At 41.7% G+C, this 17,374-nt stretch overlaps 1 protein-coding gene and 1 long non-coding RNA gene across 5 annotated transcripts in view; one reads left to right on the forward strand and one right to left on the reverse strand.

Annotated features, from left to right (window-relative positions):
- Positions 1 to 2,336: 2,336 nt before the first annotated feature.
- The window catches only part of LOC125172320 (uncharacterized), a 106,415-nt gene continuing 91,377 nt past the window's right edge, over positions 2,337 to 17,374 (reverse strand). Inside the window, exon 3 of the long non-coding RNA XR_007154684.1 lies at positions 2,337 to 2,438. This is a non-coding gene — a long non-coding RNA (uncharacterized LOC125172320). The remainder of the gene's footprint in view (positions 2,439 to 17,374) is intronic.
- Positions 5,320 to 17,374, forward strand: part of LY75 (lymphocyte antigen 75) — a 131,405-nt gene continuing 119,350 nt past the window's right edge. For all 4 annotated transcript variants that reach the window (XM_047870175.1, XM_047870172.1, XM_047870174.1 and 1 more), the window contains exons 1-3: positions 5,320 to 5,507; positions 10,889 to 11,260; positions 16,991 to 17,161. In XM_047870175.1, the coding sequence (XP_047726131.1) occupies positions 5,414 to 5,507; positions 10,889 to 11,260; positions 16,991 to 17,161 (637 nt within the window). In that variant the 5' untranslated portion in view covers positions 5,320 to 5,413. The remainder of the gene's footprint in view (positions 5,508 to 10,888; positions 11,261 to 16,990; positions 17,162 to 17,374) is intronic.

A 17,374-nucleotide genomic window follows, 5' to 3' on the forward strand; every position in this document is an offset into this window, starting at 1 on the left:
TGCAGATCTTTATTATCACAGTGTCATGGGAATTGTTTAAAATTTATTCTTAGACCAAGCCCTCACTTGGGCCTCCGGAGTCCTCCTTACTACACCGGGGACCATCTGTGGGCATCATCAAAACTGCAGTTTAAATGCATCCCACACTGGCTTTCTTTATGTCGCAACTCCTCATGCAGTTGAATATGCTCCATTTGTAGTTTTTTTGTGTTCACATCTCACTCTGTTTTGAATGTTGTCTCAGGTACAGTTCTTTCACATGTGGAATCAGTATCACCCAGGCCCAGTAAGGAGAACAAAATCCATAGCAGAAAAAATCAATAGAAATAGAAATAGAAATAGAAGAATAGAAATAGAAGAAAAAAAATCAATAGAAGAAATTTAATATAGGGAAATAACTAGTTACAGAGATGTTGAAAGACCTAAAAATAAGTGCCAATGAGGCTACCCAGAAAGTACCAATTACAAGAAGCTACTACTACCCCTGGGACCTGAGGAGCAGAGAAGGACAGTGTTATCTGAGTAAGAGCCCAGGCCACCCTGTGGGAGCTAGACCCTTGGAGAAAGAACCACTCAACTCTGCTGGAATCACAGCACAGTTGCCTGGTAGGAATTGGACCACAAAGAATGGGGCTTCCAGACAGGAACTGAAACCACAGAAGAGACATAGCCACTGCTTGGCATGCTCCCAAAGCAGAGAGGAGAGATAAATCTTGGATTCTCCCCACCCAAACTTCCATGTCCTATTCCCAGTTACTCCCATTGGCTGAACCTAACCAGAAGGCAAAGGGAGCCTGAGAATGCAAACTAGGCCCTGGAGATTCAAAGCAGGGGAGTGCAGGGAATGGATCTAAGAGAAAACAGGCAAATAAACAGGCTATACATGAACTGGAAAAGGAAATACAAATAACCAATAAACACAGGAAAATATGTTCAACTACATTAGTAATCAGAAAAATGCAACTTTAACCCACCCATAACTTTAACCCACCAAAAATGTTAATATGCCAAGTGTTGAAGATGTTCAGCAGCAGGAATGCAAACCTGGGAGTGCAAACTGGAAAGCATACAGGCATTGTCTAATAATGTTGATGCTGAACATACCCTGTGTTCCAGGAATGCCACTTCTAAGAATGCACTCTCAGGAAAACCTAGCCATGTGCACCAGGAGACATGTACAACAATGTTCACAGAAGCATCGCTAAATGCAGCAAATTACCCAGCTGGAACTTACTCCAATGTCCCCCAGCAAGAGAATGGATAAAGTATGTTTTATTCTTATAATGGAATATTGCATAAAATGAATAAATTATAGCTACACACATCAATACAGATGAATATCACAGGCATAATCTTTTTTATTTATTTTGAGGAGGGGCAAACAGGGGGAGGGGGAGGAGGAAGAGAAGAGAAGAATCCCAAGCAGGCTCCACTTGATCTCACAAACCATGAGATCATGACCTTAGCCAAAATCAAGACTTGGTTGCCTAAATGACTGAGGCACCCAGGTGCCCCTATCAGAGGCATAATTTTGAGCAAAAAAGATAAGTGCCAAAAAAACCTTGAACTGAATCTACTTACATAAAATCCTAAAACATGCACAGTTATATAGTCTGTTTAAGGCATGAACTATATATAAGGAAGCTGTAAAGAAAGGAATGAGAAACGACTCCAAAGAGGTGTTACCTCTGTCTGAGAATAAGGTGGACGTGATCAGTAGGAAGCCCACAATCCTAGCTACTCTTTTTCAGGTATGATGCATTTTATAATTAAAAACTTCACTTTGGAGATACCAAAAGCTCATGTCCCACTTCCTAATTGTAACTAAGAATAAAATAATATGAATACTCTCATATATTCATGCAAGTTCTATAGTTAGATTTCCATCTTGGTATCCTCATTTATGGCTATTGACCTTGGCCTAGTTATCAATCTTGTCTATGTTGTCTCAGTTTCCACATTTGTAAAATAAGGATAATAATAGTTCCTTCATAGAATGACTATCAAATAAAAGAGCACATTGGAAACTGTCAGCACGATGGCCTGGCACCCAGTGGGTGGCAGATGTCTGTGATTTTGCTCACATCATTCCCTCAGCAATGGAGTATCCTCCCACCACCTCTATCTACTGAATTTTACTCATCGAAGGACATTCAGGTTGGTGCCTGAAGACCCTCACCCACCCACCACAGTTGATTTCTCCCTTTTTTAAATGCCCAGACCTCCTGTTGCCTGCACTAGGCATTTGCCATATATGTATTTATTTATTCATCCAGCAAATTAGGAGATATTTACCAGGTATTTATTTATTCATTCATCCTTTATGAGGCACTTACCATATATTTGTTCAGGCATTCATCCAGCAAATCGTGGGCCAGGTGCCAGGAACAAAGATGTGTCTAAATAGACAGAGTCACCGCCGTCAGGGGTCCGGCAGCCTAGAAAGGGAGACAGACATTCAGCAAGTGAGCAAGTGCATAATTGTTTAATCCAGCTATGCTAAGTGCTATCAAGACAAAGTGTGGGATGTACTCTGAACCAATCACAGAGGAAGTTGACCTAGACTGCAGAGTCAAGAAAGATTTCTTTGAACAAGTGACATTCAAGGTAAGACTTGAAGGATACACTGCTTTCTACTGTCACCATAGACAATAAATAGTTATTTAAGACATATAACCTAGGTGGAGTATCAGTACACATGTAACTGCAGAGCTTAATTTATAACTTGTAACTGTAAAACGTAATTTATAAGTTAGGTACACTAAGAGATTAATAATAGTAACTAATAAAAAACAATTATAACAATATACTGCAATAAAGTATGTGAATGTGGTTTCTCTTCTTTCTCTCTTTCTTCAAAATATTGTACTATACTCATCGTCCTATTGATAATGTGAGATTGTAAAATGCCTACATATGAGATGAAATGAGCCAAATGATGTAGTGATGTAGATTTAGGTTACTATTGACCTCCTGACCACACATCAGAAAAAGCATCATCCGCACTGTGGTTGACTGAGGGTAACTGAAACCACAGAAAGCAAAACCACAGATAAGGGGGGATTACTCAAACAGCAAGAGGCACTACGTGTTAAATATGAAGTGAACAGAATGCATATTATCCAGATGTTTGGAATCCCCAAGGGTTAGTGTCCTTCTTAGAAACGTTTTATATAAAATGTGAGATTTGAGCACGGCCTTAACTGGAAGGGTAGAACTAAACCAAGGGAGAAGGAAAAGAAGCATTCTACATTGGAGAAAATATGGATATATGGGCAGAGATAGGAAAAGGCAAGACAGATTCAGACAGGTTGACTGAACCAAGGAATGACATAGGAAGGTAAATAAACATAAAGGGTCAGATCATAGAGGGGCTTGCTTTATCCTAGATGAGTTTTCCTTTTGTATCACAGGCTTCTTTGAGACTCTCAGGAAAGCCCTGGACCTCTTCTGCTCTTTCTCAAAAAAAAAAAAAATTTTTTTTAAAGTGCATTCATAAAACTGTATATAATTTCAGGCATTCACAATCCTCCTGAACTCCCACTTAGCACTGAAAGGATGTGAGCAGAAGAAAGGTCATATGTTCCAAACAGTGTTTAAGATTCCTTTGCCTAAGAGGACAATTGTTGGCAGGGAGGTCAACTGAGAAACTACTGCAACATAATGCAAGCAAGAGCTCATATGGCCCTATGCTAAGGTGTGGCTCTAGGAATTCATGTAGTAAGTAAACTATTTTTTTTTTTTTTGAGAGCTTACACTGGATCGGGACTGTGCTCAGTGTAGGAAGGTAATAATGAGAAGATAAGAGCACAACTGTCAAGTAGCTCCAAGTTGGGCAGGATCAGAAAGGCAAGCAACCACAAATGCAGAGGGAATCAGGGCAGTAGCAGATAGTCTTACTCAGAACCTTCCATTGCCCAGTTCTAGAGAATCAAGTCAAAGTCTTTGACATCATATTCAAGGCACTTCACGAAACTTCCACAAGTTACTTCTCTGCTGTCATTTTTCACTTAGGCCTCCACCACAACTACTTTTAACACACACACACACACACACACACACACACGCACGCGCGCGCGCACCCGGAAGGGCGGTCATACTGGACTGCTGTCCTCTGCCCCTGCTTTGCAATTTTCCTGCCATTCTGTTACTATTTTTCCCCAACCAGCTATGCATGGTCAAATTACTACCCACTACCCAAGACCCAGGTTGAGGTGCTGTCTTCCTTGAAGCTTTGTCCAGTCTCCCCATTCATTCTGCCCTAAGTTAACTGTGTGTGCCTCAGTCTCCCCTAGTACTCAGTAAGCTTGAGCCCGCAGGGATGTTGTCTCTTTATCTTATCCTGGGAGGAGCCCCTCCCCATAATAGCAAGTGCTTAATATATTTACTGAACTGAAGGCCCCAAGTCGGGGGAGAGACCTGAGTCAAGGTTAGGAGTCATCAGCAAAGCCTTGGCAGTTAGAATCAGGAGAGGCAACCTAGATGTTCTTCTCCTCCTGGAAGCATTCACTCTCAGAGGACAGGAATGAAGGTGTTTCTGGGTACACACCATGTGCTTTTATGGGGTTTAAGAATATAGGACATTCACATCCAGGCAACTTAGGTCAGCCTATTTATAATGATTGCAGTTCCCACAGGGAGAGGATAAATATTATTCTCACATTGCTGGTTTGGGGTGCACACTTCCCATTTCCACTGGATTATTATTATTAATTTTTAAGAGAAGAGCTTACTTGCAAAGGTCAGATGGTTATAAGGCCTAAATCGTTGAAAGTATTGATTGTAGGTTCACTCAAATAGCTCTTGCTTTTTCATTCTTTAACAATTGCAGGTGAAACTGCAGAGTGCGATTACCTTGCCTTTGTTTGCACTATCCGAAAACACAAGACGCAACTAAGGACACCTGAATTCCTTGGCTTGCTAGCAGCAGCAACACTACGGATGCAGACTTCCGCCTTGGGGTGCCTCTCCAGCCTAGCCCGCAGTCAAGAGGTCCTCCCAGACAGGTGCGCTAGGCAGAGAACAAAGTCCTAAACGAACCCAACCCACACACCAGGAAGTTGCCAAGTCCCGGCAACTGCCGCGTCTCCTCAACTTTACTGAAGAAGAGTGGGGGCCAGGACCCCCAAGCCCGGTGGTCGGAGAGACACTCTGCAGTCTAGCTCCGCGCTCACTTCCCGTCTCCTGGCGGGTCGGTCCTCTAGAAGGTGCGCGTTAACTTCGTCTTCCCGCCAAAGAGTCCACTCACTTGCCCCGCCCCACCCTGCCTGATTGGCCGAGGGCGGAGGGGGCGGGGCCGGGATTCCCCGGAGGCTCTAGGCAAAAGCGCCGGCCCGGCCCCGCTGGGCGCAGCGGGAGGGGTGGGTCCCGCGTGCGCCCGAGGACCCGGTTGGACTGCTGGGGCCGGCTCAGGATGAGGACGCGCTGGGCGACCCTTCGCCGCGCGGCGGGGCTCCTCTTGCTACTTCTCAGGTGCTGCGTACTGGCGGAGCCCTCTGGCCGCGCAGGTAACCGCGGGCGGGCCAGGTCGGCGGCGACTAGGGCCCTCGAAGTTGGGGTTAGGGCGGCGCCCCGGGTCTCGTCACCTCTGCTTTCCTCGGGGGTCTGGAGCCGAACACGTGAGCCGAAGGGGAATTCTGGGGTAGGAGGAGCTCCCTGGCCCTCGGGCGCCTGGAGGATGGAGGGGTGGCGGCGGGGGGTGGGGGGGGCAGGGCCTTTCTGGTGCTGAGACAGAACAGTCCACCTTAGGGAAGGCGCATGACCTTTTCTGTGCGGTCCCCCGCCCCTTCCTCGTCCTGAAGCCTCCAAAATCTTGCCTCCCTTAGAGTAAAGGGCTCTTCAGCAACCCCCACACCCCATCCAGCGGGTCTCGCCCCTCCTTCGCCTCCTGGTCACCTTGGCCACTCAGTGTCTAGAGGAACTTTCTACCCCTAGCGCCCAGAATGATTAATGATGCCCCAACTTAGCTACACGTCCGCCAACGTGCACGTCCAAAAGGAAGTCATCATGTCTTCTAAAGTGACAATGATCATAACTTCTTTATGATGCCCTCCCCTAAAGCCTTGAGCGGCGATCTTTTCCCCTAACTGCCTTATCAGCTCCAAAACACCCCTGCGAGGCTGACGGTGCCACGTTGAAGCGCAGGTGGCTTGTCCAGAGACCTTCCTGCCTCTAACTGCGGAAGCAGGACCAGAAATAGACTCCCTTCGCTGATGCTCTGGGTAGTGCCAGCCTCACCATGCCCCCTGGCAGCAATCGGAGTTTGCTTTTACTTTCTTTTTGCCTTGGCAAAAGATGCCCCCGAGGACTTTCTTAGTCGGGCTGCATAGCGAGTGGTCAGTGGGCCGTCACCACCTACCACTTCTGTTCACTTTTCCTGTATGAGGAAGTAAAAGATGGGTAAGAACTTTTTTGAAAACCGTAGGCTGCTTGTGGTTCTTATTTTCCTGTAAGAGCTAAACTAAGTTACTGCCAGATTTAGACTTTTTACAGAGCATGATGTGAAGAAGCTTCCCAGAGTGTGAGTGACATCACCCTATCTACAACAAGGACCTTTTAGTGAATGCTGATCTGATTCACACTTCTCCATTCTCCTTTGACCCTCCCTGTTGGAAACTGCCAAAAGTCCTTTACTGGCTGTGAGAATTCTATTCCACCTGCCCACAATCCAGGTAGAAATATTTCACTACCACAACTAACCACAGTCAAAACACCCTGACCTTTCTGTCACCGAAGACTTGGTTTCCATCTACTTCTGCTTTAGTCTTATCTGTTTTTGTCTCCCCCACAGAACTCAAGATTTCCTTAATTTTTGCAATCTCTGCAATCCCTGGCCTTTCTCATCACCCCAAAGCAAAGAGCATCAGCTTAACTCCATTCTTCCTGCACTAGGTCCTGACAGGTATTTGATTTCCTGACTCCTTCTTCACCCTTAGTAGCTGCTCTGGTCTGTTTACTACACCCTCAGACCAGACTTGTGGTCCCATTAAGGGAAGCACTGGAATTTTGAAACCCTAGCCATTTGAGTAATTTGTTTGGCAGTGTGTCAGCTTCACGATGCTGGTAATGGCATGCACTCTGTCACATGTATGCCGTTAGGTTTGTGCAGGAGGCCTGTGTTGCTCAGGTGCTGAAACACCTAATTTCAACACCTAGTAGTTGCTCTGTGCCCTTGGGGAAATCCCAATTGCTTGGTTTACTTTTTGGCCTTCTGGGAGAGCTAATAGCTTGAAGTAAACCAATCCTTCTAGGACTCCTGAGGTTCTCACCAGCCCATAACACCCAATCTGAATGCCATGACTTCCTGACTCCTAGTAGATTGTCATGGACCCAAGGTCACTTCAGGACCTGTTTTTGAACTGACAAACCCAAACTTCTGATTCTCTCCTACTCCACATGTATGATCTGTGTACATGGTGGTGACTCCATGAAATTCTTAACACTGTGGGCTCTAGAAGTTCCCCTGAAACTAAAAATACTGCAATCTTCATCTTCTTGCCTCTATCTCCGTCTCCATTTGTCTGTGATTATAAAATGTTGATGTCCAACTTCTCTTTGGAATGTGGAGACCTCTTTTGTTTAGGTAAGACAAGAATTACCTAATGATTAGGCAATAGGAGATAGTTTTCCTTTGATGAATGTGGAATACTAAAAACTCGTTTTCAATATATGATAATACTACTTAGCCATTTCCTCTCAGATACCACTAGAATATTTCTATGAAATGAAGCATATAAAAATGCTACTAGGGATGATGAGGCTTATTTTCATCAACCTCTGCCTTTTAGACTTGCCCAAATATTGTATGTGGAAGTAAACATTAAAATTCCATTTAGGATATATTATAAGATAACATAAATAAGATGCAACATAAGGTTGTCAATAAAGAATCTTTTATAAGTTGCTGTGTAATTACCTTTCCAAAGTGTAATATATTTCTGAAATATTTTATTTACCCTTAACACATTTTATAAATAAGGAATTATTTTCACACTTCCTCAGTCCTTCCCACCCTTCAGCTCTCTCTACCATCCCGATAGGGTCACAAGACTGAGGCAGACTGAACTGCTTCTGCGAAGGGTAAGGAATGATATGGGGAAACATCATAAAAAGACGACTCTCCCTACCTTATATATTATGTATGAATGCTTACACATACATTATGTATGAAGGCTAATGGCAAGTTTCCTTAAATCATATCAATAATTAATGTATGTGCTAAGGGAACACTATGGATGTCAAACATTGATTGTAAATAGTTAAAAGACAGATTTAAAATGAGGCAAGTATTTATGATCATAGATGTTACAATTAGGTAAGAAGCTTGGCAACTCCTCTTTTACATAGCTTTTCCATGCCATTCCATACCTCTCCTGTAGTCTTTCAGAGTTCCTACAAACTTCTTCAGTCTATGGGTGTCCCAGAAGTAAAACATATAGTAAATGGGAAAGGGTAATTTTTTTTTTTCACTTCCAAAGAGTATTTATAAAGCATCACTGTTACCTAAGTGCACATACCTGATGCTAATGGGATTAGGATGACCTAAAATGCTACTAGCATTAGCATGACATAATAAAGTTGTGGACATCTGTTTAAGAACAATACACAATGAACTTGGCAAAGACCAGTAAAACCTGAAAGGCTAGGAAAACTTATCTTGTGGAAGCATAGGATATTAGTACTGAAAGTGGCTAAGGTATCTTAAACTTCTCTGCTTTCATCTACATTTGGAGATACGAAGACCCTGGGGAGATTAAGTGACTTCCCCAACGTCTCTACCAGCTAACTGGTAGTGGAGGTAGGTCTTCAACCTAGCACCCCTAACTCGTATTCCACTGCTTGTGCCACTATACTAAGAGCTATAGCTAATCTATTGGATTCTGCAAAGGCAACTTGAAAGAACTTTGAAACACTGCAAAGATAGCAAAACTCCTGCTGGCCCAGCTCATCTATCTGGGATCAAAGGGCACAGAGCAGAGTGCCCACGAAAGAAGGCAGTGAGACCACAGGGCAACAGAGGGAAATGTTCCAGCAAGGGAGGTGGCAGCCTATTCTCCTGTAGAAGCAGTCTTCTTTTTTTTCTCCAGTAACTCCTAATACTTTGGAATATGAGATTTATCTTGGAGAAGTGAGAGAATAGTTTGGGAAAAAAGTACCTCATGGGTCTGCGTTGATATTGAATATGTAGGAGAAGCACACTGGAGAAATTGTGAGCGATAATCTTCTAAGACAGTATGTTTTCCTCTTTTTGTTAACTATCCTCCCAAATGGTGTCCATAAAGCAGAGAATGGCAAAGAAATGTCCAAGAAGGAAGGGTGAGGGATGGAAGTTGCTATGACCAAGACACCTAGCTGCAGCCTTACGTAATATTTTAAAATACAGAGTTGAAAGCAGAAGTAACTTAAAGTTTTACAGGATTTTGTAGTTGTTCCTATTCTTGTTGCTGCTGCTGCTATTTAAAGCAAAAAATTCTGTTCGAAGTTCAAGCTGAGATTTGACTTAATGGTATAGTTATTATTTATATGGTGAAATTTCCCCTCAAGTCCTTTGTATAAGAATTTTTAACTCTGAAAGCCTGTGAATTATTATCAGAAAAGGTATGTAGTGTTAGTAAAATCAATGGTTGTGAAGCTGGCATCAAAATGAAAGTGCCTTTTGGGAACTAAAAATTTACAGGCCCTTCTGCTGAACCCTTTGGTTCACTGACAATGACTGTTTAACTGTCTTTCAGCTTTCCTCTCAGCAACATGAACTTTTGTGCTATAACTTCAAAAATTTTTTCTTTCTAAAGCACTGGCCAAATTGTTCAACTGTAAGTTGTTGTAACAGATGTGAATCCTGTTCCACAAGCTCAGGTGTGCAAGAAACCATGCATTACTTTATTTTCATAGAATCAGATTAAATTTTATTCTGAGCTCCCATTCCACCAAGTTAGCAGAACTTCAGTTTTTGTCATTACTCAGGTCTTCCCCAACTTATGCAAAAGTGGCAGGGAAGCGTTCAGGGAGGTCCCTTCGTTTGCCTTCAGCTTACGCTCATCACTTTGGAGTTTCCCACTGTCCAAACCTCCTGACTGTTGAATTCTGAATCCCAGGTGATTTCTGGAGCTCAGGCTCAGCCTCAGCCTCTGTAGGTGATCCACACAGTCAGCACTCTCCCGACCCCTCTCCACGGCTTCTCATCACGTTCCTGTGGGTGCTAAGGTAGAGCTGATCACAGTCCCTCCTACCCTCAGAATCCAGATCTTCATTTCCTCTCATCCCTTTACCCCACTATTCTACTTCTGCCCCCTCAGAAGTCTCTCCATCTCCTCTGAGACACGTTCATGCCATGTAATAATTTACCCTGCCATAGTAGCTAATATAAGCAAGACAGAACTGTGGTCCTGAATAGGTTCAGGATACTTTTCATCGATCGTAGACCACCTCTCTAAGGAAGATGAAAACAAAGGAGTTTCTTCATCTCATTAAATAAGGGGGGGGGGGCAGATATTTCACGGAACAACAATAAAAATATACATACCATTCTAAGTGCTTTACCTGTATAAGCTCATTTTAACCTAATATCTACCATATGGAAGTACTATTTTACAAAGGAGGAAACTGAGGCATAGTGGTTAGATAACTTGCCCTGATCACATGGGTAATAAGTAGCAGAGGCAGACTATGAACCTAGGCAGACTAGCTCATGCTCTTAATCCACACTATACTGCCTCTCTGACTACCACTGTCCTCTGACCTTGTGTAAGTGCATTGCAGTTTATAGATGTTGGAGGGTGGGAGTAATCCCGGAGTGCTCAGACTCCCCTCAGCAAGCAGGGGCCAAGGCACACTAACCACACAGTTCAGAATCCTGAAATGTCTTCTTTAACTGTCTGTCTTGACTCAGGCAATGATCCATTCACCGTTGTCAATGAAAACATGGGCAAGTGCATCAAGCCACTGAATGACTGGATAATAGCAACGGACTGTGATGGAAGTAGGGACATGTTATGGAAGTGGGTGTCCCAGCATCGCCTCTTTCATTTGCAATCCCAGAAGTGCCTGGGGCTAGATATTACTAAACCTACAGACTCCTTGAGAATGTTCAGCTGTGACTCCAGTGCCATGCTGTGGTGGAAATGTGAGCACTACTCTTTGTACGGAGCTGCCCAGTACAGATTGGCTCTGAAGAATGGACATGCTATAGCAAGTACAAATTCATCTGACGTCTGGAAGAAAGGAGGCACAGAGGAAAACCTCTGTGACCAGCCTTACCATGGTGAGTATTGGAGAGGGACTTTAGTCATTTGCTGTTGGGTTTGGTAAATGTGACATTGAACCTGCACAACTGATCACAAATAAAGTCATGCGTTGGCAAGGGCAGTGAGCTAGCATTCAGTTTCAGGCACAGTGCAGTAACATTGGGCTACCCATGTGAGGTTGGTGCTGTTTTTCCTATTTTACAGAAGAGGTTAGGTACCTCGTCAGAGGTCGCACAGTCACTCTGTAGTAAACCTAGGATCTGAAATCTCTCTGATGCTTGAGTATATGTATTTCCTATGATTACATTCTGAACTCCAGAGGGAAAGAAATGGTAGAGTAACAGGAAATTCTTCATACAGGATAAAATTCAAATGACCTAGTAAATTCAAACTTTTTATAAGTTAAAAAAGAAGAAAGAAAAAGAAAAGAAAAGAAAGAAAAAAGAAAATGTATTTCTCCTTGGCAGATTTTTATGTAATGGAAAAACTTAAAGACCTCGTGTGAGTGAGTTTATTTCTATTTTTGGCATGGTGGTCACACTTTAATGTTTGTGTTTATGATTCAGCATTTTAAGAGTGGACTTTTTCTCAATTGCTTTCAAAAATAAATACAGTTCACCCTTGAACAATGTGGGGGTTAAGAGCACTGACCCCCGTGCAATTGAAAATTTGACTCACCCAAACTTAACTACTAATAACCTATTGTTGACTGGAAGCCTACCAACAACATAAACAGTTAACACGTATTTTGTATATGTATTACATAATGTATTCTTACAATAAAGTAAGCTAGAGGAAAGAAAATGCTATTAAGAAAATAATAAAGAGGGGTGCTTCGGTGGCTCAGTCAGTTAAACATCTGACTCTTGATTTTGGCTCAGGTCATCATCTCACAGTTGGTGACATCCAGCCCCAAGTTGGAGCCTGCTTCAGATTCTCTCTCTCCTTCACTCTCAGCCCCTTCCCCACTCATGCTCTCTCTTTTTCTCTCTCTCAAAATAAGTAAATAAATAAAAAAAAGAAAAGAAAATCATAAGGAATAGAAATACATTTACAGTACTGTACCGTATTTATCAGAAAATAATCCACATATAAGCGGACCTGTGCAGTTCAAACCCATGTTATTGGAAGGTCAACTGTATATGAATATTGCCTATGACATAGCTGATCATGAACTTTGTTCTGCATCTAGAAACTGGATTATAACAACTTTCCAAGTCAGAAGGAGTAGATTTATTTTTTTTAAACCTCTAAATGTAATTTGGTATCACCCAAGCAAATCTTTTTCATCATCTTGTTCTGAATTACATCAAATGTTTATATATAAATATATATTTAATTATCTTATCTAAGGCTTAACCCTTATCTCACCTTTGCTCTTCTTTGTAAATTTATATAGCTTCACAGGGATTTTTCTTTTCTCTTAAAGCTCACTTAAGCTAAATTTGGCTTTCTGTCCTTCCCATAACACACACAAATTTTTCTCCTGTGGTAACCTATTTCTATTTCCTACTGAAGATGCATCTGCTTCTGAGATGTCAGGTTCTGCTACTAACGGGAAAATATTGGAGAATTAGATATGGGGTTTTCCTTTTTTTAATCCTCGAACCTTGAGTCATTGAACAAGTCTGTTTTTGCTAGCCAGCTTCCTCCTAACATTAAAAAGCAATTGCTAGGGGCGCCTGGGTGGCTCAGTCGGTTAAGTGTCCGACTTTGGCTTAGGTCATGATCTCGTGGTTCATGAATTCGAGCCCCACGTCGGGCTCTGTGCTGACAGCTCGGAGCCTGGAGCCTGCTTCGGATTCTGTGTCTCCCTCTCTCTCTGACCCTCCCCCCATTCATGCTCTGTCTCTCTCTCTCTCAAAAGTAAATAAATGTTAAAAAAAAAAAAAAAAAGCAATTGCTATTTGGATACCACTTAATGGCAAGTTTAAATTTTGTACTTTGAAAGCGTTTCTCCAGTTTGGCAACTAAGAGAAAACATGGAATGACACAAAATGCCTTTTGAACTGGATTTGACTTGTTTCATCGAATTTGTTCAAAGATCAGACAGTATTATTTTCTCGGCAGGGCTCTTTCTGTCTCCTGCTCCTGATTCTTTTGAGGGATGTAGTTGTAATCGTAAATTCCTTAAGTACCCCAAGACCTTAATTTCAGTCTAACTGATTTTCTTTGTAATCCTATGGGGTTTATTTTATGCATTTGTAATATTCTTCTGAGAAGGGCACCTGTGCATTTCATATAGCTGCCAAAGTTATCAGGAGCACAAAAAAAGTTTAAGAACCCACTTGGGGTACCAACCCAGAAAGAACTAAGCAGTGCCCACAGGCACAAAGTGTTTCTTGACCTTACCAAATACAATATTTGGAACACTGGATTTTCAAATAAGAACTTTAGAGATTTCTGAGAAAAGGCTCTCATAGTTCTGACTCATCAGCACACACCTCAAGTTTTAATCTGGACAGAAGCCAGGGTCAAACCTACCTCCTCTTTTCTATTCCTTTCCAGATGATTGGTACCGTCCAAGTCGTGTGTGTCAGGAATCTACAAGTCACCCTGGAATTGTCCTGCTGTCCTCTTACTAAATTTAATCACGTATTAAGTCCTGGCAGTTTTACTCTTTTAAATTTATGTAGTCCCTTCCTGCTCTTAGATTAGAGACTACTGTCTTCAGTTAAGGGCTTTCTCTGGCACCACTCTGTCAGACTCTGCATATTGGTCTCTGCCCTGCCTTTTGTCTAGCTAGCTGTCTAGAGATAAGAAAGATAAGACTTAAGAGTCCCAATAGAGTGAAGTCCAAGGTTACCCAAACTTGTTACAGCAAAGCAGTGCTCAACACCATAATTGAATTCCCCAAATATAGCTTTTTTATTTCTCCCTTGTATTTGCAATATAAATGTTTTTACTTATAATATGAGAAAAATTATTTGTCATTGTTTCCTGGGTTGCCTTCCTCCAACCCCCATCCCGTGTGAGTCATGTTCATCTCAGAGAAAACTTTAGTTGTATAAACTTTATGAATGAATTGCCTTTGACCAGTCTCCAGATAAACGTGTATATCATTAAGATATCTTGAGCTCACTAGCAGCCTTCAAATTTTGAATATTTGGTGAATCCAGAGGAAATTGAATTTAGTGGAGAACTGTCTGAATTTTGAACAACTCTTGCGAGCCTGCCAACCTCTTTAACCATTGAAGCTATTTTGCCTCATGTTGCAGAAGAAATTAATGTTAGTTTTCCATGTAAGTGATTCAACTCACCAATTTGTACCTATTTCAGAATAAGCTGTTGTTTTGAGAGTGCGATCATCATAAATTCACACATTCAGAGAAGATTCTTCTCAGGAAAAGGCTGTCTCTCTAGGGAAACCCATAGGATTTAAGAGGTCCAGCAGCAGTGAAAAATGTGTGAGAATAAACCTCTTTGTGAACATTTAGCATAAGTTAGCTGCTACTGATGTGGTGGTTGCTATATCCTTATCATTCTTCAAACGATATTGTGAATAGGAGAGTTTTTTAATTGAAACCCAGCTTTAAGGTATGAAACAGAACTTGAAACCTGAGAAGGCAGCCGTTAAAGTCACATGCTTAACATGTCAAGGACTCTAATGAGGGAGCCAGTTCCCATCCTTGTCACTTACAGTTTAGTGAATGTTTTATTTAACTACATTGCAAAAAATGGAGATTTCACAAAAAAGTGTAATACGTGCCCTATAGATCTCATAGGTTTATGGTAAAGAGCAAGTAAAAGAAATGTATGTGAAAGCACTCTGTATTACAGAAACACAAGACTTTTTAAAAAGGAAGAAACTGAGGGTTCTACAAGTAATAGTTGCTGTGTTCAGGGACTCCTTTTAAGTACTATAATGTTGGAAGAGAAATTGTCATGAACTATTGGGAGCTTTGGTATCATTAAAAATAGAACACAGGTAATAAGCAGATTTATTATAAAATGTAAGGCCAAATTACTCTTAAACAGAAATATCCTGTCCAAAATCATTTATATGTCACAGGAAAATAAAACCAGTGTCCCTTAAAAGATTGTTTGTAAATAAAAGCGTCTGGATTATTCTTACTTTTTGCTGTACTACTGCTTAATATATTCTAAACTGTTAAATCAAGTCTCATACTTCAGTTAACTGAATATTTGAGAATGATAAAGGACGTGGAATCAAATACTATCTTAAGTACACTTTTAAGCAAATCTGTGAGACATTTTGATGGACCCTAATAGCCTGGTAAAGGGTGATAAGATCTGACTATTATGCTTTACCTAATAGCCACTATTTGATCTGATAATGACCTTGGTTTTAAACAAATTAAGGGTATGGAAAAAGGTGACCAAAATAATTACATAGCTAGCTCTTCTATAAAAGCCCCTTTCAAAGGGAACTGTTATCCGCATAAATATTGAGCACTTTCTTTAGTATTTCCAGGCATATTTGTGGTTGGAATAATTTTTTATTTTTTATCCATGCACCAGGGCAAATTATTAAAATGAAACTCAACAGATGAACATAGGGGAAGGGAAGGAAAAATAAGATAAAAACAGAGAAGGAGGCAAACCACAAGAGACTCTTAAATACAGAAAACAAACTGAGGGTTGCTGTAGGGGAGATGGGTGAGGGGCATTAAGGAGGGCACTTTTTAGGATGAGCACTGAGTGTCATATGTAAGGGATGAATCACTGGGTTCTACTCCTGAAGCCAAGACTCCGCTGTATGACAACTAGCTTGAATTTAAATAAAACAAAATGAAAACCTGGTACTAATACCTCTCTGGCCACCAGCCAGTCCCATGACTTCCCAGACGAAGCTGGTTCTTCTTTTATAACATGAATTACCGTGCCGCGCTCTTCTCCAAGAACCATCTCAGAGATCCAGCTGTTCTTTCTCCCACGTCCTCAAAACCCACAACCTCAGTTCTACCACCAGTCTGTGAGCAATGGGGCTATGCGTCCATCTGCCTAACTATACCTGGTTCCAAAGTCCACACCCACCCTCAGTGACTCCAAGGTATTTTTCTGGCCCCACTCTTACTAAATAAAATAATTTAAAATGTAAATTTAGTCTCAGGCAGAGATCCCCTTCTGGTGAAGTAGTCTTCCACCCATGGTAATCAGTTGATCCCTGCAGGATCAAGCCAGGATCATTTAGCTCTTTATCACACCATAATAAATGATGCTTTACATGGATTATCTCATTGAATCCTCTTGAATAAACCTATTAGCTAGATACTATTATTCCTAGTTTGCAGATACAGAAACTGAGGCTAATAGAAATTAGAGAGCTTGCTACAGCCACACAGTCAGTCAGTGGGGGAGCCAGCATTCAAGTACAGATCTGACCAGTCAGCTTCCATGCTCTGAATTTCCACGCTGTGCAACCTACTTAGATACTGTATTCTCTTTTTTTATTATTTGTTTTTTTAAGTTTATTTATTTTGAGAGAGAGAGAGAACACAAACAGGGGAGAGGCAGAGAGAGAGGGAGAGAGAGAATACCAAGCAACCTCCGTGTTCAGCACAGAGCCCGATGCCAGGCTTGAGCTCAGTCTCACAACTGCGAGATCACGACCTGAGTCAATATCAAAAGTCGAATGCTTAATTCACTGAGCTACCCAGGCACCCTGATAGTGTATTCTCTTAAGCTCAAACAACAATCTTTCTTTCACAGAAAATTTAGGAATTAGTTAAATGAAGGTGATTGTCCAGTTTTTAACTTTCCTTTCGTTCCTCCCCACACCACAGAGATATATACCAGAGATGGGAACTCCTATGGAAGACCTTGTGAATTTCCATTCTTAGTTAATGGGACCTGGCATCATGAGTGCATTCGTGATGAAAATCATGGTGGGCCATGGTGTGCAACCACCTTAAATTATGAGTATGATCAAAAGTGGGGCATCTGCTTAATACCAGGTATGTATGGGCTAACAGGCTTTATATAGAGAGAGACAATGGATACCATTTCTGTGAAGCAAAAGGGACAAAGAAGAGTCCAAGATGACTCACAAATGACTGCAACAAATATTATCCTAGAGAAAAAATATATATTTGAGGGAAGAGGGAAATAATGTGTAGCTATGAGCTTGCTTTTAGGAGTAGGCCAAGAATAGAACCAAGACAGGATGG

Source organism: Prionailurus viverrinus, chromosome C1, assembly GCF_022837055.1.
Source record: "Prionailurus viverrinus isolate Anna chromosome C1, UM_Priviv_1.0, whole genome shotgun sequence".
NCBI classification, from domain to species: Eukaryota; Metazoa; Chordata; class Mammalia; order Carnivora; family Felidae; genus Prionailurus; species Prionailurus viverrinus.